Here is a 17,721-nt window from a genome sequence, read left to right as displayed (position 1 = left end):
TTGTTTAGCAACTAATTTGTTGATCTAAAATACAGAGACTTTTTGGGCACTACAGGCCTACTTAAACGTTATATTTAATAGTTTGAGTTTAAAATTACATAGAAATTTGTGGAAAGGCGGTCCCGTAACTTTGAAATGATTGTATTGGTGTATCCAGACCCAAATAAAACTAAATAAAGTAAAATAAATTAAACTATGATGGGTGGGACCTTTCGAGAGGCGAATGGATGTTGTACAGGTGGAGTAAGTTTTTTACTAGGTTCCAAGCGATAAGAAACAGCGGAGACAACACTCTCAGGGAAGGTGAGTAACAGATGACATTAGAGAACAAGCGGGAGCAACACGGCTGTGTGGAGTGCTGACTGGAATGTGTATGAACGTCCTGTCCACAGTAGCGTCTGATGGTGATGAGAAGCCAGTTCGTTTGTATCATCGAACGATCAGGCAAAGAAAATAATTTAGCTGCTGAACAAATACGACATCATAAGCCTAACGAATATGCATTGTGTCACTCACAGATGCTCTTTGTTGTTAGGAAGCTCAGTTCTAGCACAGGCTTTGACAAGCGCGAAACCGTTCACGCCGGGAGACAAAGACTGGTTGCGCTTAGCGTGCGGCCCACTATCTGGATGATCTCCTCATACGATCGTGTGGAGTACGGGCTGAAGTTATATTTTGGTCGGTGACGGCACTGCAGAGCGAAGGTCGACAGCTGTTATGCCACTGATAACATGCGCGCCCATTGCGTACTCCGTGCTCTCCAGAGCGCGAAAATATATGAACGTCGCGTCAGCCGAAACAATCAACCGATAAGGGCAGCTCTCTCTCTCTCTCTCTGTCTCTCTCTCTCTCTCTCTCTACGCCACTCCCACTTCCGTGCTTTGTGTTCCGCTCTTCTAACCAGAGAAGTAGGAAAAGAAGACGAAGCCGGCACATAGCTCCGAAATCACCGTGAAGCAGACGAGGGAAGCGAAACAAGAATGGTTAAAATGGTTCAAATGGCTGTGGGCACTATGGGATTTAACATCTAACCTAAGGACATCACACATATCCATGCCCGAGGCAGGACTCGAACCTGCGACCGTAGCGTCTAGAACCGCTCCGCCACACTGGCCGGCAAACGAAACAAGACCTGTATACTTCATGCAAAATTAAAAAGTGAAAAAAAACTTGTTCGCATATTTGTTTATCGCATAGGGGATTGTACTTTTGTTTTTGCGAATTTGTTTCTACACATTAGTGTGCTCTAATTTCTAGATTTCCGGAAAGCATTTGACGCGGTACCCAACTGCAGAATTTTAACGAAGGTCAGAGCATACGCAGTGGGTTCCGAGATATGCGAGGGCCTCGAAGGCTTTTTCCCGGGTTCTATTCCCGGCGGGGTCAGGGATTTTCTCTGCCTCGTGATGACTGGGTGTTGTGTGATGTCCTTAGATTAGTTAGGCTCAAGTAGTTCTAAGTTCTAGGGGACTGATGACCATAGATGTTAAGTCCTATAGTGCTCAGAGCCATTTAAACCATTTTAACCTCGAAGGCTTTATAAGTAATAGAATCCAGTGTGTTGTCCTCGACGGAGAATGTTCATCAGAGACAAGAGCATCGTCAGGAGTACTCAGTGAAGTGTGACAAGAGCACTGTTATTTTCTATATACACAAATGGTCTGGCGGACAAAGTAGCTGTTGCTGACGATGCTATAGCGCCATCGTAGGAAGATACAAGATGACTTATTACACAAAATTTCTGGTTGGTGTGATGAATGGCAGCTGGCTCTCAATGTAGAAAAATTTAAGTTAATGCAGATGTGTGGGGAAAACAAACTCATAATAATCGAACAGAGCATTAGTAGTGTTGTTCTTGACACAGTCACGTCGTCACATGCCACATTTAAACAGACGCAAAATCCCCAAGATTGGCGATCTTTTACAGAAGCTCGAAAAATAGCGCGAACTACAATGCGAGATGCTTATAACAGTTTCTACAACGAAACTTTGTCTCGAAACCTGACAGAAAATCCAAAGAGATTCTGGTCATGTGTGAAGTATGTTAGCGGTAAGAAACATCCAATGCCTTCTGAGCGCGATAGCAGTGAAGATACTATCGAAGACAGTGCTGCCAAAGCAGAGTTACTAAACACAGCCTTCCGAAATGCCTTCACAAAAGAAGACGAAGTAATTATTCCAGAATATGAATCAAAAACAGCTGCCAACATGAGTAACGTAGTAGTAAATATCCTCGGAGTAGTGAAGCAGCTTAAATCACTTAATAAAAGCAAGTCTTCTGGGCCACACTGTATACCAGTTAGGTTCCTTTCAGAGTATGCTGATGCATTAGCTCCATACTTGACAATCATATACAACCGTTCGTTCGGCGAAAGGTTTGTACCCAAAGACTGGGAAGTTGCACAAGTCACAGCAATATTCAAGAAAGGTAGTAGGAGTAATCCACTTAATTACAGGCCGATATCATTAACATCGATATGCAGCAGGTTTCTGGAACATATATTGTGTTCGAAGATTATGAATTACCTCGAAGAAAACGGTCTATTGACACACAGTCAACATGGGTTTAGAAAACATTGTTCTTGTGAAACACAACTAGCTCTTTATTCGCATGAAGTGTTGAGTGCTATTGACAAGGGATTTCAGATCAAATGCGTATTTCTGGATTTCCAGAAGTCTTTTGACACTGTACCACACAAGCGGCTTATAGTGAAATTGCGTGCTTATGGAATATCGTCTCACTTATGTGACTGGAATTGTAACCGCCTGTCAGAGAGGTCACAGTTCGTAGTAGTTGACGGAAAGTCATCAAGTAAAACAGAAGTGATTTCTAGCGTTCCCCTACGTAGTGTTATAGGCCCTTTGCTGTTCCTTATCTATATAAACGATTTGGGAGACAATCTGAGTAGCCGTCTTTGGTTGTTTGCAGATAACGCTGTCGTTTATCGGCTAATAAAGTCATCAGAAGACCAAAATAGACTGCAAAACGATTTAGAAAAGATATCTGAATGGTGCGAAAATTGGCAATTGACCCTAAATAACGAAAAATGTGAGGTCATCCACATGAGTGCTAAAAGGAACTGGTTAAACTTCAGTTACACGACAAATCAGTCTAATCTAAAAGCCGTACATTCAACTAAATACCTAGGTATTATAATTACGAACAACTTAAATTGGAAGGAACACATAGAAAATGTTTTGGGGAAGGCTAGCCAAAGACTGCGTTTTACTGGCAGGACACTTAGAAAATGTAACAGACCTACTAAGGAGACTACCTACACTACGCTTTTCCGTCCTCTTTTAGAATACTGCTGCGCGGTGTGGGATCCGTATCAGATAGGACTGACGAAGTACATCGAAAAAAATGCAAAGAACGGCAGCACGTTTTGTATTATAGCGAAATATGGTAGAGAGTGTCACAGAAATTATACAGGATTTGGGCTGGACATCTTTAAAAGAAAGGCGTTTCGCGATGCGACGGAATCTTCTAACGAAATTCCAATCACGAACTTTCTCCTCCGAATGCGAAAATACCGACCTACATAGAGCGAAACGATCACCGCAATAAAATCAGGGAAATCAGAGCTCTTACGGAAAGAGATAGGTGTTCGTTCTTTCCGCGCGCTATACGAGATTGGAATAATAGAGAATTGTGAAGGTGGTTCGATAAACCCTCTGCCAGGCACTTAAATGTGATTTGCAGATTATCGATGTGGATGTAGATGTAGGTGTTTAAATATCTGGGCGTAACGTTTCAAAGTGATCTGAAATGTAACGAGCATGCGAGGACTGTGGTAGGGAAGGAGAATGGAGGACATCGGTTTTCTTGGGAGAATTTTAGGAAAGTATGGTTCATCTGTAAAGAAGACCGCATTTAGGGCGCTTGTGCGACCCGTTCTTAAATACTGCTCGGGTGTTTGGGATCCGTAACAAGTCGGATTAAGGAGAGACATCGAAGCAATTCAGAGGTGGGCTCTTAGATTTGTTACCGGTAGATTCGAAGAATACGTGTTCAGTGGGAATCACTGGTGGAAAGGCGAACTTCTTTTGGAGGTACACGACTGAGAAAATTTAGATAACCGATATTTGAAGCTGACTGCAGAACGATTCTACTGCCGCCAAGGCACATTTCGTGTAAGGACCACAAAGATTAGAGATATTAGGGTTCGTACGGAGGCTCATAGGCAGTCGTTTGTCGTTTTGCGAGTGGACCAGGAAGTAGACGACTAGTAGTGGTACGTTGCACCCTCCGCCGTGCACCGTACGGTGGCTTGCGGAGTTTGTATGTACATGTTGATGTGTATCTGCACCTACAGATGTCTTCCAGTAAGGTGTTTAAATATCTGGAGGAATGGCAGGCCATTCTTTCCCAAGAGCCGAAACTACACTACTGGCCACTAAAATTGCTACACCAAGAAGAAATGCAGATGATAAACGGGTATTCATTGGACAAATATATTATACAAGAACTGATATGTGATTACATTTTCACCAAATTTGGATGCATAGATCCTGAGAAATCAATACCCAGAACAATCACCTCTGACCGTAATAACGACCTTGATACGCCTGGGCATTGAGTCAAAAAGAGCTTGGATGGCGTGTACAGGTACAGCTGCCCATGCAGCTCCAACACGATACCACAGTTCATCAAGAGTAGTGACTGGCGTACTATGACAAGCCAGTTACTTGGCCACCATTGACCAGACGTTTTCAATTGGTGAGAGATTTGGAGACTGTGCTGGCCAGGGCAGCAGTCGAACATTTTCTTTAGCCAGAAAGCCCGTACAAGACCTGCAACAAAATGGTTCAAATGGCTCTGAGCACTAAGGAACTCAACATCTATGGTCATCAGTCCCCTAGAACTTAGAACTACTTAAACCTAACTAACCTAAGGACAGCACACAACACCCAGCCATCACGAGGCAGAGAAAATCCCTGACCCCGCCGGGAATCGAACCCGGGACCTGCAACATTCGGTCGTGCATTATCCTGCTGAAATGTAGGGTTTCGCAGGGATCGAATGAAGGGTAGACACATCTGAAATGTAACATCCACTGTTCAAAGTGCCGTCAATGCGAACAAGAGGTGACCGAGACGTGTAACCAATAGCACCCCATACCATCACGCCGGGTGATACGCCAGTATGGCGATGACGAATACACGCTTCCAATGTGCGTTCACCGCGATGTCGCCAAACACGGATGCGACCATAATTATGCTGTAAACAGAACCTGGATTCGTCCGGAAAAATGACGTTTTGCCATTCGTGCACCCAGGTTCGTCGTTGAGTACACCATCACAGGCGGTCCTGTCGGTGATGCAGCGTCAAGGGTAACCGCATCCATGGTGTCCGAAGTGATAGTCCATGCTGCTGCAAATGTCGTCGAACTGTTCGTGCAGATGGCTGTTGTCTTGCAAACGTCCCCATCTGTTGACTCAGGGATCGAGACGTGGCTGCACGATCCGTTACAGCCATGCGAATGAGATGCCTGTCATCTCGACTGCTAGTGATACGCGGCCGTTAGGATCCAGCACGGCGTTCCGTATTACCCTCCTGAACCCACCGATTCCATATTTTGCTAACAGTCATTGGATCTCGACCAACGCGAGCAGCAATGTCGCATACGATAAACCGCAATCGCGATATGCTACAATCCGACCTTTATCAAAGTCGGAAACATGATGGTACGCATTTCTCCTCCTTACACGAGGCATCACAACAACTTTTCACCAGGCAACGCCGGTCAACTGCTGTTTGTGTATGAGAAATCGCTTGGAAACTTTCCTCATGTCAGCACGTTGTAGATGTCGCTACCGGCGTCAACCTTGTGTGAATGCTCTGAAAAGCTAATCTTTGCATATCACAGCATCTTCTTCCTGTCGGTTAAATTTCGCGTCTGAATCACGTCAACCTCGTGGTGTGGCTATTTTAATGTCCAGTAGTGTACAAGCATGCTTCAATGCAATAGAACGTACTACTGGGTATCTGGGTTCTGGTGTATACAGCAATCTGGACCACCACCTCTGAATGTCTCGCTGTATGGTGGTACAACATGCAATGCAATGTGTGGTATTCATGAGCAATAAAACGGGCGGAAATGAAGTTTATGTCGATCTCTATTCCAATTTTCTGTACAGGTTCCGGAACTCTCGGAACCGATGTGATGAAAAACTTTTTTTTAGTGTTGTACAAAAGTCAAGATAAACCGGAGTTGGAGTTGATGAATTATAGCGAGAGTCCCTCCCAAAACTATCTAGGTGCTACTCCTCTGCTGTTTCAGAAGATTTTTCGATGTTTGTTGTGCGCAGGTGGCGAAAGCCAAATAAGTAGTTCCACACCTTATTGAGTGCGATGCACAGTGTCAGGGGTAGGGTACTTTTTATACACATCGTAAATAAAATATAGCGTGTATTACAGTTTTCGAGTCTCATTATAGTGTTTTCAGATCGGTTTGGTGCGATATTCAGCTCAGGGATATTCATTTATAGTGGCACAAGAAAAGCGTCTCATTTACCCAGCAGCGACTCGTTATAACTGCCATGACGTATTGTACGGATTTTACTTCTCCTGGCTGCTTTCACAGTCCCATGACAGCGTAGTAAGATCAGCGAGGCACGGCGGAGGTGTGACTGTACTGAGATAACAGCGATAAGACTGTACAGTTAGCGCGGCGCGGTCCTGCAGACGTACTCAGTTGCTGCTGAAGATCAAAATGCTCTCCATTGATGCTGGTCCTTACAGCAAACAACTATAAGCAGTATGGCATGAAAAAGTGCAGAACGAGATAGATAAGATACCATAACACATTAGCCACTCGGTGGAAATGAGCGAAAGTGCCGGGGCATGTGCCCGTCGTGGACAGGAAGCTGGACGTCACGGACGTGAGATCAGTGTACTGTAGGGCCAAATGTGGCTCACCTAGCAACACGAGGCAACTGAAGGAACGGGAAGATATAGCGTGTATGTGTCAATCAGAGAGCAGGACGTGAGATCATTGTGACTGTAGGGCCAAATGTAGCTGACCTAACAGCACGAGGCAACTGAAGGAACACGAAAGGACAGTGTGTGTATGTGTCAATCAGAGAGCAGTTATGGTGCAAAGTGGTGTTGTTGTTAATTGTTACATGGCCTGGAGACAACATTAGGATGACCTCACTCGGAGAAGAATCATCGGGAAACCGGAAGAAGGACGAAGTATGGCGGGGAGCGTTCTGAACAACAGGCTCTGCTGCCCGAATACTGTGCAACATACAAGAAGGGACCCACGTCAAACAGCAAGAGCAACTGCAACCACTTTTAATAAGACTGCAATATCACGCTCCTCACCAACACCGCCATTTCGTGGGGGCGACCACTTCGCCCGACAACCAGTATATGTTGTGTTCCGTTGAAGCCCAAATCAGCGGCAGATTTCCAAAGGTGCCAAGAGCATAAATACGGGACAGACGAGGAGTGGGGTCACGTGATCTTCTCGTATGAAAGACTGAGTAGTGAGTCTGGACGTGGCCTCATATGACGAGAGCTGGGAACATGTTAGGCATCGAGGAACGTGTGTTGGTGGTCCAGGTCATGTGATTTGAGGAAGCCTGATGTTGAATGGGCGTACATACATCCAAATCTTTGAACACGGTACACTCCACGGTGAACGTTATTGTGGCACTATACTCCTTCCTCGCGTGCACATATTCAGGGGAGCAATTGGTACCGACTTTATTTTTATGGATGACAATGCGAGACCGCTTCGAACAGTGTAAGTGGCGGAGCTCTTGGAACGAGATGTTCATCTGCGAATGGACCGGCCAGGCAGTTCCCCTGAGTTAAATACCATCGAGCACATATGGGATGCGTTGGCGAGACGTAGTACAGTACTTCCACACGCACCAACGACCATCCAGCAGTTGTGAGCCATGCCGATGGAGGAACTGAACGCCCTACAAGAAGAATTCCTTACCATCCTTGTAGCGAGCATGGGACCACGTTTCAGAGCATATACTGCTGTCAGTGGAGATCAGACACCTTACAGAAACAATGTCCTGCCTTTTGTAATGTCCAGCAAACCATCATAAATCGCAGTTATCGTCTCTGAATAATAGTGTCACTTATGTTCGTCTCATTGCGTATTTACTTCAGTTTCCTTCTGTACTGTACTGTACTGTACCATAGCACGTACGGGTCAAGTTTCATAAAGCTATGGCTCTTGTCAGTGGCATAGCATGCGAAAGTTATTTTCGTCCTTACGTTTTTCATGCCATTATAACACACACACACATACTCATATATATATATATATATATATATATATATATGTGTGTGTGTGTGTGTGTGTGTGTGTGTGTGTGTGTGTGTGTTATAATGGCGTGAAATATATATATATAGGGTGGTCCGTTGATCGTGACGAGCCAAATATCTCACTAAATAAAGCATCAAACGAAAAAAACTACAAAGAACGAAACTTGTCTAGCTTGAACGGGGAAACCAGATGGTACTATGCTTGGCCCGCTAGATGGCGCTGCCATAGGTCAAACTGACATCAACTGCGTTTTTTTAAAAATAGGAACCCCCATTTTTTTATTACATATTCGTGTACTACGTAAAGAAATATGAATGTTTTAGGTGGAGCACTTTTTTCGCTTTGTGATAGATGGCGCTGTAATAGTCACAAACATATGGCTCACAATATTAGACGAACAGTTGGTAACAGGTAGGTTTTTTAAATTAAAATACAGAACGTAGGTACGTTTGAACATTTTATTTCGGTTGTTCCAATGTGATACATGTACCTTTGTGAACTTATCATTTCTGCGAAAGCATGCTGTTACAGCGTGATTACCTGTAAATACCACATAAAAGCAATAAATGCTCAAAATGATGTCCGTCAACCTCAATGCATTTGGCAATACGTGTAACGACATTCCTCTCAACAGCGAGTAGTTCGTCTTCCGCAATGTTTGCACATGCATTGACTATGCGCTGATGCATGTTGTCAGGTGTTGCCGGTGGATCACGATAGCAAATATCCTTCAACATTCCCCACAGAAAGAAATCCGGGGACGTCAGATTCGGTGAACGTGTGCGCCGTGGTATGGTGCTTCGACGACCAATCCACCTGTCATGAAATATGCTATTCAGTACTGCATCAACCGCAGCAGGCTATGTACCGGACATCCATCAAGTTGGAAGTACATCGCCATTCTGTCATGCAGTGAAACATTTTGTAGTAACATGGGTAGAACATTACGTAGGAAATCAGCATACATTGCACCATTTAGATTTCCACCTATAAAATGGGGGCCAATTATCCTTCCTCCCATAGTGCCGCACCATACATTAACCCGCAAGGTCGCTCGTGTTCCAATTGTCGGAGCCATCGTGGATTTTTCCGTTGCCCAATAGTGCATATTATGCCGGTTTACGTTACTGCTGTTGGTGAATGACGCTTCGTCGCTAAATAGAACGCGTGCAAAAAACCTGTCATCGTCCCGTAAATTCTCTTGTGCCAGTGGCAGAATTGTACACCACGTTCAAAGCCGTCGCCATGCAATTCCTGGTGCATAGAAATATGGTACGGGTGCAATCGATGTTGATGTAGCATTCTCAACACCAACGTTTTTTAGATACCCGATACTCGCGCAATTTGTCTGCTACTGATGTGCGGATTAGCCGCGACAGCAGCTATTACAACTACTTGAGCATCATCATTTGTTGCAGGTCGTGGTTGACGTTTCACATGTGGCTGAACGCTTCCTGTTTCCTTAAATAACTTAACTATGCGGCGAACAGTCCGGACACTTGGATGATGTCGTCCAGGATACCGAGCAGCATACATAGCACACGCCCACTGGGCATTTTGATCACAATAGCCACACATCAACACGATATGGACCTTTTCCGCCGTTGGTAAACTGTCCATTTTAACACGGGTAATGTATCACGAAGCAAATACCATCCGCACTGATACCACGTACTTATATGTTAGTGACTATTACAGAGCCATCTATCACAAAGCGAAAAAGTGGTCTAACTAAAACATTAATATTTATTTACTTACTACACGAATATGTGATGAAAAATGGGGGTTCCTCTTTAAAAAAAAAAAAACGCAGTTGATATCCGTTTGACTTATGGCAGCGCCATCTAGCGGGCCAACCATAGCGCCATCTGGTTTCCCTCTTCAAGCTAGACAAGTTTCGTTCTTTGTAGTTTTTTCGTTTGATGCTTATTTCGTGAGACATTTGGCCCGGTCACTATCAATGGACCACGCTATATATGTATATAGTCACTTAGAAGAAGGTGTAATTAGATGAATGACGAACAGTAACTTCACTTAACGAAGGTTTATTCAGCACTTGCACATACAAGAGCGCGGAGCGAACTGCCCCCAGCCAGAACACATACAGTATATATACAGCTACAGAAAACTCCAGTACTATGTTTCTTGAGTTTTTGGATACTTTTGGAATGTACTCGAACCAAATATAGAAATTGAAATTATACGGTCCACGTGGGTTTTGAACGCACGACCTTCCATGCAACAGTTTAGTATCATAACCACTACACCACAGCGCTACCCAGCTTCTTCTGCGACAATATATATACCGTCATTTTTTATAGGATATAAACATACACATATATATTGACAATGAAAAGGAAGCGCCACAATTGAATTATCCAAATATGACGGATATTGGTAGATATGATGTACATCTACAGACAAACAAATGATTACAGTTTCAGAAAAATCGGGATGCTTTATTCGAGAGAAGAGCTTCATAAATTGAGCAAGTGTGTAATGCGTTGGTCCACCCCTGACCCTTACGTAAGCAGTTATTCCACTTCGCATTGATTAATAGTGTTGTTCTATGTCCTCCTGAGGGGTACCGTGACAAATTATGCCCAACTGGCGCGTCACGTCGTCGAAGTCTCGAGCTGGTTGGAGAGCCCTTCCGATAATGCTGCTAACGTTATCATTTGGGGAGCGATCCGGCGACCTTGCTGGCCAAGATAGGGTGCGGTAAGCCGAAGACAAGCAGTAGAAACTGCAGGTGGCCGTTATCTTGCTGTAATGTAAGCCCAGTATGGCTCGCCATGAAGGGAAAGAAAATGGGCGTAGAATGTCGTCGATGTAAGGTGCCGCGGATGGCAACCAAAGGGGCTCTATATGGCTTTAGAAAGCAGATAGGCAATTCTGACGTTGCGGTTGATAACCGAAGACACGTTCATTGGATTTGTCGACCCGGAAAAAGCCTTCGACAATGTAAAATGGCGCAAGATGTTTACAAGTCTGAGAAAAATGGGGGCAAGCTACAGGGAGAGACGGGTAACAGACAATATGTGCAAGAGCCAAGAGGGAATAATAAGAGTGGACGACCAAGAACGGAGTGCTCGGATTAAAAAGGATGAAAGAGAGGGATGTAGTCTTCCACCCATACTGTTCGATCTGTACATCGAAGAAGCAGTGATGGAAATAAAAGGAAGGTCCAGGAGTGGAACTGATTGAGAGTAAATCGAAGAAGGACGAAAGTAATGAGAAATAGCAGAAATGAGAACAGCAAGAAACATAACATCAGGATTTATGGTCTCGAAATAGATGAACTTAAGGAATTCTGCTATCTAGGCAGCAAAATAACCAATGATGGACGAAGCAATGAGGACGTAAAAAGAAGACTAGCACTGGCAAAAAGGGTGTTCCTGGCCATGAGCAGTCTACTAGTACCAAACATATGCATGAAATTTCTGAGAATGTACGTTTGGAGCGTAGCACTGGCTCTCCTACCAGCTCGGGATTTTGCCAATCTAACGCGCTGGTTGAATAGAATTTGGCAAGATACCCCTCAGGATGACATCAACAACTCTATCAATCAATGTCAAGGCGAATAACTGCTTGCATAATGCCAGAGGTGGACCGACACGTTATAGACTTGCTCAATTTGTGAAGGTCTTTATCTTGAGTAAATCATCCAATTTTCCTGAAACTGTAATCACTTGTTTGTCTGTACATCATACCTGTCGATATCCCATTTCGATAATTCGTCCGTAGTGCTTCGGTTTTTTTGTGTTATGGTGTATATTTTGCACCACCTGCATATCTGCTGACGTGATTAGGAGGCTAAGGAAGAAAAACATTATGAAAGTTAAAATAAAAAAATTACTATAAAATAAAAACAAACCACTAACCAAAATAAAATTTGTCTGGTCAAAAGTGCATACCTGTGAAATCAAAATCTGCTGTGGGGTAACATCACTACTGGGAACCTGTGCATTGTAACATATTAGGAGCTCCACCATGAACTTGTCCGCGAAGTGGCTTTTGAGATGTCGCTGATCCAACCTGTGCAGCCATTCGACGGCGGCTCCCCTGACCTCAGTCACTGTGTGTGGAAGATCCCTAAACCGGCCGCTGTGGCCGAGCTGTCCTAGGCGCTGCTGTTACGGTCGCAGGTTCGAATCCTGCCTCGGGCGTGGATGTGTGTGATGTCCTTAGGTTAGTTAGGTTTAAGTAGTTCTAAGTCTAGGGGCTAATGACCTCAGATGTTAAGTCCCATCGTGCTTAGAGCCATTTGAACGGTTTGGAAGATCCCTGCGAAAGATTGTAGATGCATCGGTTCTGCACCTGCTTTGTACGAATTCAGGGGGAATTGGCCATTATCCGGAAACAGCCATCGATTGGCTTCAGTCTTCTGTGTTGGGTTGCGATAGCGATGAGGCGAGATGGACGTTTTCCACATCCGGTGCCTGTAGCGTCGCCTGTTATCAATGATGGGACAACGGCTTCCAATTAGATCGCTCTGGTTAGTTGACACTCACCTGACAATGAATGGCGAACAGTGGGGGAGCCGTTTATCTACCGTAAAAACGGAAAGCGCAGGTGGGCAATGTCGTTAGCACGCCGCTTCTGGGATCTGGGGAGGCGAGCCGGTCCAGATTGAATATGCAGATTAACGTCAAGGACCGGTGGGCTGGCCAACCTGGACGTGGTTTTTAGGTGGTTTACCACATCCGACTAGGTGAATACTGGGCTGGTTGCTACGTCCCGCTTCAGTTACACGACTCACTAACATATCGAAAACGTTCTCAGACTTTCATATGAATCATACTAGAAGCATAGAGGTGGGGTTCACAAATTCCGGCCCGGCGGTGAGGGGCGGGGGGCGAAGGGGATAACATTATCAAATTCTGAATAACAAGCTGACCCCGCAAAGACATGGCATAAAAGCCTGGAGAAAGAACGAAAATGCCTAAAATATCACGGTCTGCGAATACATTCATATCAGGCGAGGCGGCAGAGTGTTTATGGCAATGGACTCGCAGTCCTTTAAGGCAAATGTGCAGATTGTTATTTTACAAAATAAGATCGCCAATTTATTTCTCCACTCTTCTCCGGTTGTAGCGTTTGCTTTGATGTGCGGCAAACTTGATAAATATCAGCGACAAGATAGTTGCGACAGCCAAAATTCCGCCCTGGTTTCTTATGTTTCCGTAGCCACACAGGTAAAACTACGCCGTGCCATCAGCCTTGGTATGTTTAATAAATTCCCTGCTGTTTTATTTTTAACAAAAGTTGCAATACAAACTATAACAAATATCAGGTTACTAATAGCTTGAAAGTTGTTAAAAGAAGAATATAGATTATTAAAAGGAATTATTTCTTTTAAAATCTCGGCCAACTGTACAACAAAGTACTTGACTCTTTGACTATTATCACTTGCCGAAAAACATGTCAACATCTCGAACCGTTTACCACGTTACGTTGGTCGCCTTGCACATCTGCGTAAAACAAAATAAAAACGTGAATTAATAACCATAACTATTTCATTAATTTTAAAGTCCCATTGAAGAACCATAATTTTAATACTCAGTGACAGTCACTGTAAATACCAGTATCGTCATGGTTGAGATAAACAAAGACATTTCATCAACGCCTTACGTAAACATGTATTGTATCCGTTACCTTGAACGGTTACCTTCCCCGTTGTTATCTTTTTTCTCTTTATTCCAATCATGTTAGAACGTGCCGGTTGCGTGTGTGCCAAGGCATCTCATATACGCGCTGCTTACCCGCTTGGTAAGGATTCATTGAAAGGGGATGGCCCGAAGTTAGTATTTGATTGATTAGGTGACTATCACATTAAGATTTCGCAACGGATAATGTGGGGGATGGCTCAAGCAGCCAAGTGGGCAAGCAACTAAATACGACGCTCTAACTCGATCTATATTCTCTGTCCTTGTTGATTTTCATTCCCGCCAGATTATCATGACTTCAGTGTAGTACTAACATTGTTCTCTACACATGATGAGGATCTTATGATCAGTCACTGAATCCATGAAATTAAATTCATATGACATTTTTATTATTTACCCAGAAACTTTATGAATATTATAACCATTTTTTACTCACTACTTAAACGATCTCATAATTGCAATTAACTGAGCAAAGACGAATAAATTCTATCTTATCTAGCACTGAAGGTACCCATATTATCAGAAATCTATTCAACACTCTCTCTCACTGAAGGTGCTTATAACATCAGAAATCTGGTCTCGTTTATACTATCGTGTAGTAGAAAGGGGAGGGATCTACGTTGCTGCATCTGTAGTCTGTCTGCTTGGACAGTGATTGAAATTTGCACCCCAAGTTGTTACTCGGACCGAATCGTTATGAATTAATGAACCGCGCTTCGTTTCCTCAATGGTCATTACTTCTCAGCACCGTTCACTTAGTCAAAATTATAACAAAGATTCGTGGCGGGAAAACGGGAGAAACAAAGAAGACACAAACATGTCTCGTATACACAAAAAACAATTCCTTTAAAAATAAAACATCTTATAAAATTTGGCACACGCAGATCAACAATTTACGGCACACGCAGGCGTCCTCACCTTAACTATTTTCAAGAACGAAGTGGTAGCTCCCTGGCTGTGCAATTCGACAACACGTTGGTAATCGACAAGACTTATTTTTTTTTGTACTCACCCCACTGTTCATTGTTGTTTTTAATCTATACAATTATTCACGTGCACAACCTATTATTTACCAATCAGTTAAGACATGGAGCCTCATGTTGCTACCTGCAAATGGGGATAGTCATAATCAAAAGATCCGTGCACAAAATTTATGAATTTGCCAAAAAATTACGTCACACGCTTAGAGCCTTAAGTAACTCACACAAAACACACGTATATCCTAGCACATTTCACACGGAATCATCGACTAAATTTCTCGTCAGCAGTTACGACCATGTGTTAAGCTAATTAGGCAGGGTGAGGCCCCATGTTACTTTAGCAACATCAGTAAGAAATTTAAAATTGCAAAACGCTGTTGCTAAAAGTGGAATTATATGATTTTTCATTCTTTTGCTGCTCTCGTGTGCTGAAGGCACTAACTGATTGCATTACTACAAATGGATAACGTGAGCATCCATGCTCACTTATGGAAAAAAAACCCTAACTGAAAATCTTAATTTTAGAGGTAAAATTTCTCAAAAAATGAATGGTCGCAACGACTTGCTAGCTATTTCCATCCTGAAAAAGAGCGGATTAATAACACTATGCCCGCATCTCGTGGTCGTGCGGTAGCGTTCTCGCTTCCCACGCCCGGGTTCCCGGGTTCGATTCCCGGCGGGGTCAGGGATTTTCTCTGCCTCGTGATGGCTGGGTGTTGTGTGCTGTCCTTAGGTTAGTTAGGTTTAAGTAGTTCTAAGTTCTAGGGGACTGATGACCATAGATGTTAAGTGCCATAGTGCTCAGAGCCATTTGAACCATTTTTGAATAACACTATAATAATTATATCTTATGCCACAAAGAATATGGCGACAAAGATGGAGATCGTCATCGATTCCCTCCGCTCAGTTCAACAGCTTCCCCCAGAGTATCCCTGTCATGGCGGCCCTCACCGGTCGTTCTCCTCCGTCCTGGAGGGGAGGGGAATCTGTTAACAATCCCGAACTACCCCTGGCAAACAAGTGCATCATCGCTGCCTTTACCCCAAATTAATGTTGCCTCTAACCAACCTACAAAGAGACCACATCTCTGGCTTGCCACTACCAGCAGACGAACTCTTAATACAAACTCAAAGTTAATTAACCCAAGGCAACGTAGAAGAATTAAGGAAAGGAAGTGCATTTATGTAATTATGAACTAAATAAACAGGTAATCCACTTCTTCACTCGAGTTACAACATTTCATCAATTTGGAAAAACGATGAAAGTATATCAGACATCTATTCAATATAATGTGACGGAACACGCTAATTATAATGAGATGGAACAAGCTGTTCCCTCTCAATCTGTTTTGACTTTGTGTTAGTGAATGCCTGTTTGAAGCAAAATCCAGCGTAAAATTTAAAAACGTACTAAATGTTTGTCCTATGTTTTCTGGTAAGATTTATCCACGTTTTTTTCCCGAATCTATTTCATTTCCTTTTTAATGCGTTTATCGGAACTTAACACAATTTTGTCTTTCAACAGGTGCACCAACTTCAGCGAATTCAGTTGTGCCAAGAGCCAAGAAAGGTGAGTACATAAACAAGTACCTCTCAGGATTAACCTACTGATAGTTTGTGACCTAAGGCATTTACCCGCATTTTACAGTTGATGCGTATCCTTCCTGTATTCAGTCAGTGCACCTTCAACATATACACAACGGTGTCACAAGTCATGAGACACCTCTTAATATCGTGTCAGAGCTTCTTTTTTCCGGCGTAGTGCAACAATTGACATGACGTGGACTGAACAAGTCGTTCGAAGTCTCCTGCAGAAACATTGGGCCACGCTGCCTCTGTAGCCATCCAAAATTGCAAAAGTGTTGCCGGTGCATGATTTTGTGTACGAACTGACCTATCGATTATGTCCCATAAGTGTTCTATCTGATTCACGTCTGGCGATCTGGATTGCGAAACCATTCGGTCGAACTGTCCAGAACGTTCCTCGAACCAATTGCGAACAATTATGGCCCAATGACATGGTGCATTTTCATCTATTAAAATTCCGTCGTTGTGTGGAAACGTAAGTCCATGAGTGGCTTCAAATGGTTTCCAAGTAGCCGAACATAACCTTCTCCAATCAATGATTGCTTCAGGTGGACCAAGAACCCAGTCCATTCCATGTAAACACAACCCCTTCCACTTTGGGACAACCAACAGCTTTCACAACTTAGCTCCATGACCTCGTAGCGTCTGCACTACACTCGAACCATACCATCAGGTCTTGCCAACTGAAATCGAGGCTCATCTGACCAGGTCACGGGTTTTCAGTCATCTAGGGTCCAATCCATATGGTCATGAGCACTGGAGATGCGCTACAGGCGATGTCGTGCTGTTAGCAAAGGCACTCGCGTCGCTCGTCTGCTGCCGTAACCAATTAACGCCAAAATTCGCCGCATCATCCTAACGGATACGTTCGTCGTACATCCCATATTGATTTACGTGTTTATTTCGTAACTTATATGCAACCATTATGTGTGTAGCTACAACAAATATGCCTCTGTTCGTCTGTGAAAATGGACTAGATAAGCAACCTATCAGTAAACGGAATCTAACCTGCATAACACTGTGTGCATGTTGTGTGAGTGTCAGTTTCTCTGTCATTTAAGCCCTCAACAGATCTTTACGTGAAAAACTTAATACTAACATTTGGATAAGCTGAAACGTCCCCTTAGAAAAATTATACAAGACTATGCTTAAACTGACACACAATATTTTTAGCGCAACGCAATCTGACTTT

The 17,721-nt window shown here is 43.5% G+C and overlaps 1 protein-coding gene across 1 annotated transcript in view; it reads left to right on the top strand.

The window, feature by feature from the left end:
* LOC126101367 (tyrosine-protein phosphatase non-receptor type 7-like) overlaps positions 1–17,721 on the top strand; it is a 385,674-nt gene that overhangs the window by 93,371 nt on the left and 274,582 nt on the right. The window contains exon 2 of the mRNA XM_049912035.1: positions 16,468–16,512. Coding sequence (XP_049767992.1) covers positions 16,468–16,512 — 45 coding nt within the window. The remainder of the gene's footprint in view (positions 1–16,467; positions 16,513–17,721) is intronic.

The sequence above is a fragment of the Schistocerca cancellata genome, chromosome 9, assembly GCF_023864275.1.
Source record: "Schistocerca cancellata isolate TAMUIC-IGC-003103 chromosome 9, iqSchCanc2.1, whole genome shotgun sequence".
In the NCBI taxonomy this organism is placed as follows: domain Eukaryota; kingdom Metazoa; phylum Arthropoda; class Insecta; order Orthoptera; family Acrididae; genus Schistocerca; species Schistocerca cancellata.
The sequence above is the reverse complement of the archived record's forward strand: the minus strand, read 5'-3'. Positions and strand labels throughout refer to the sequence as shown.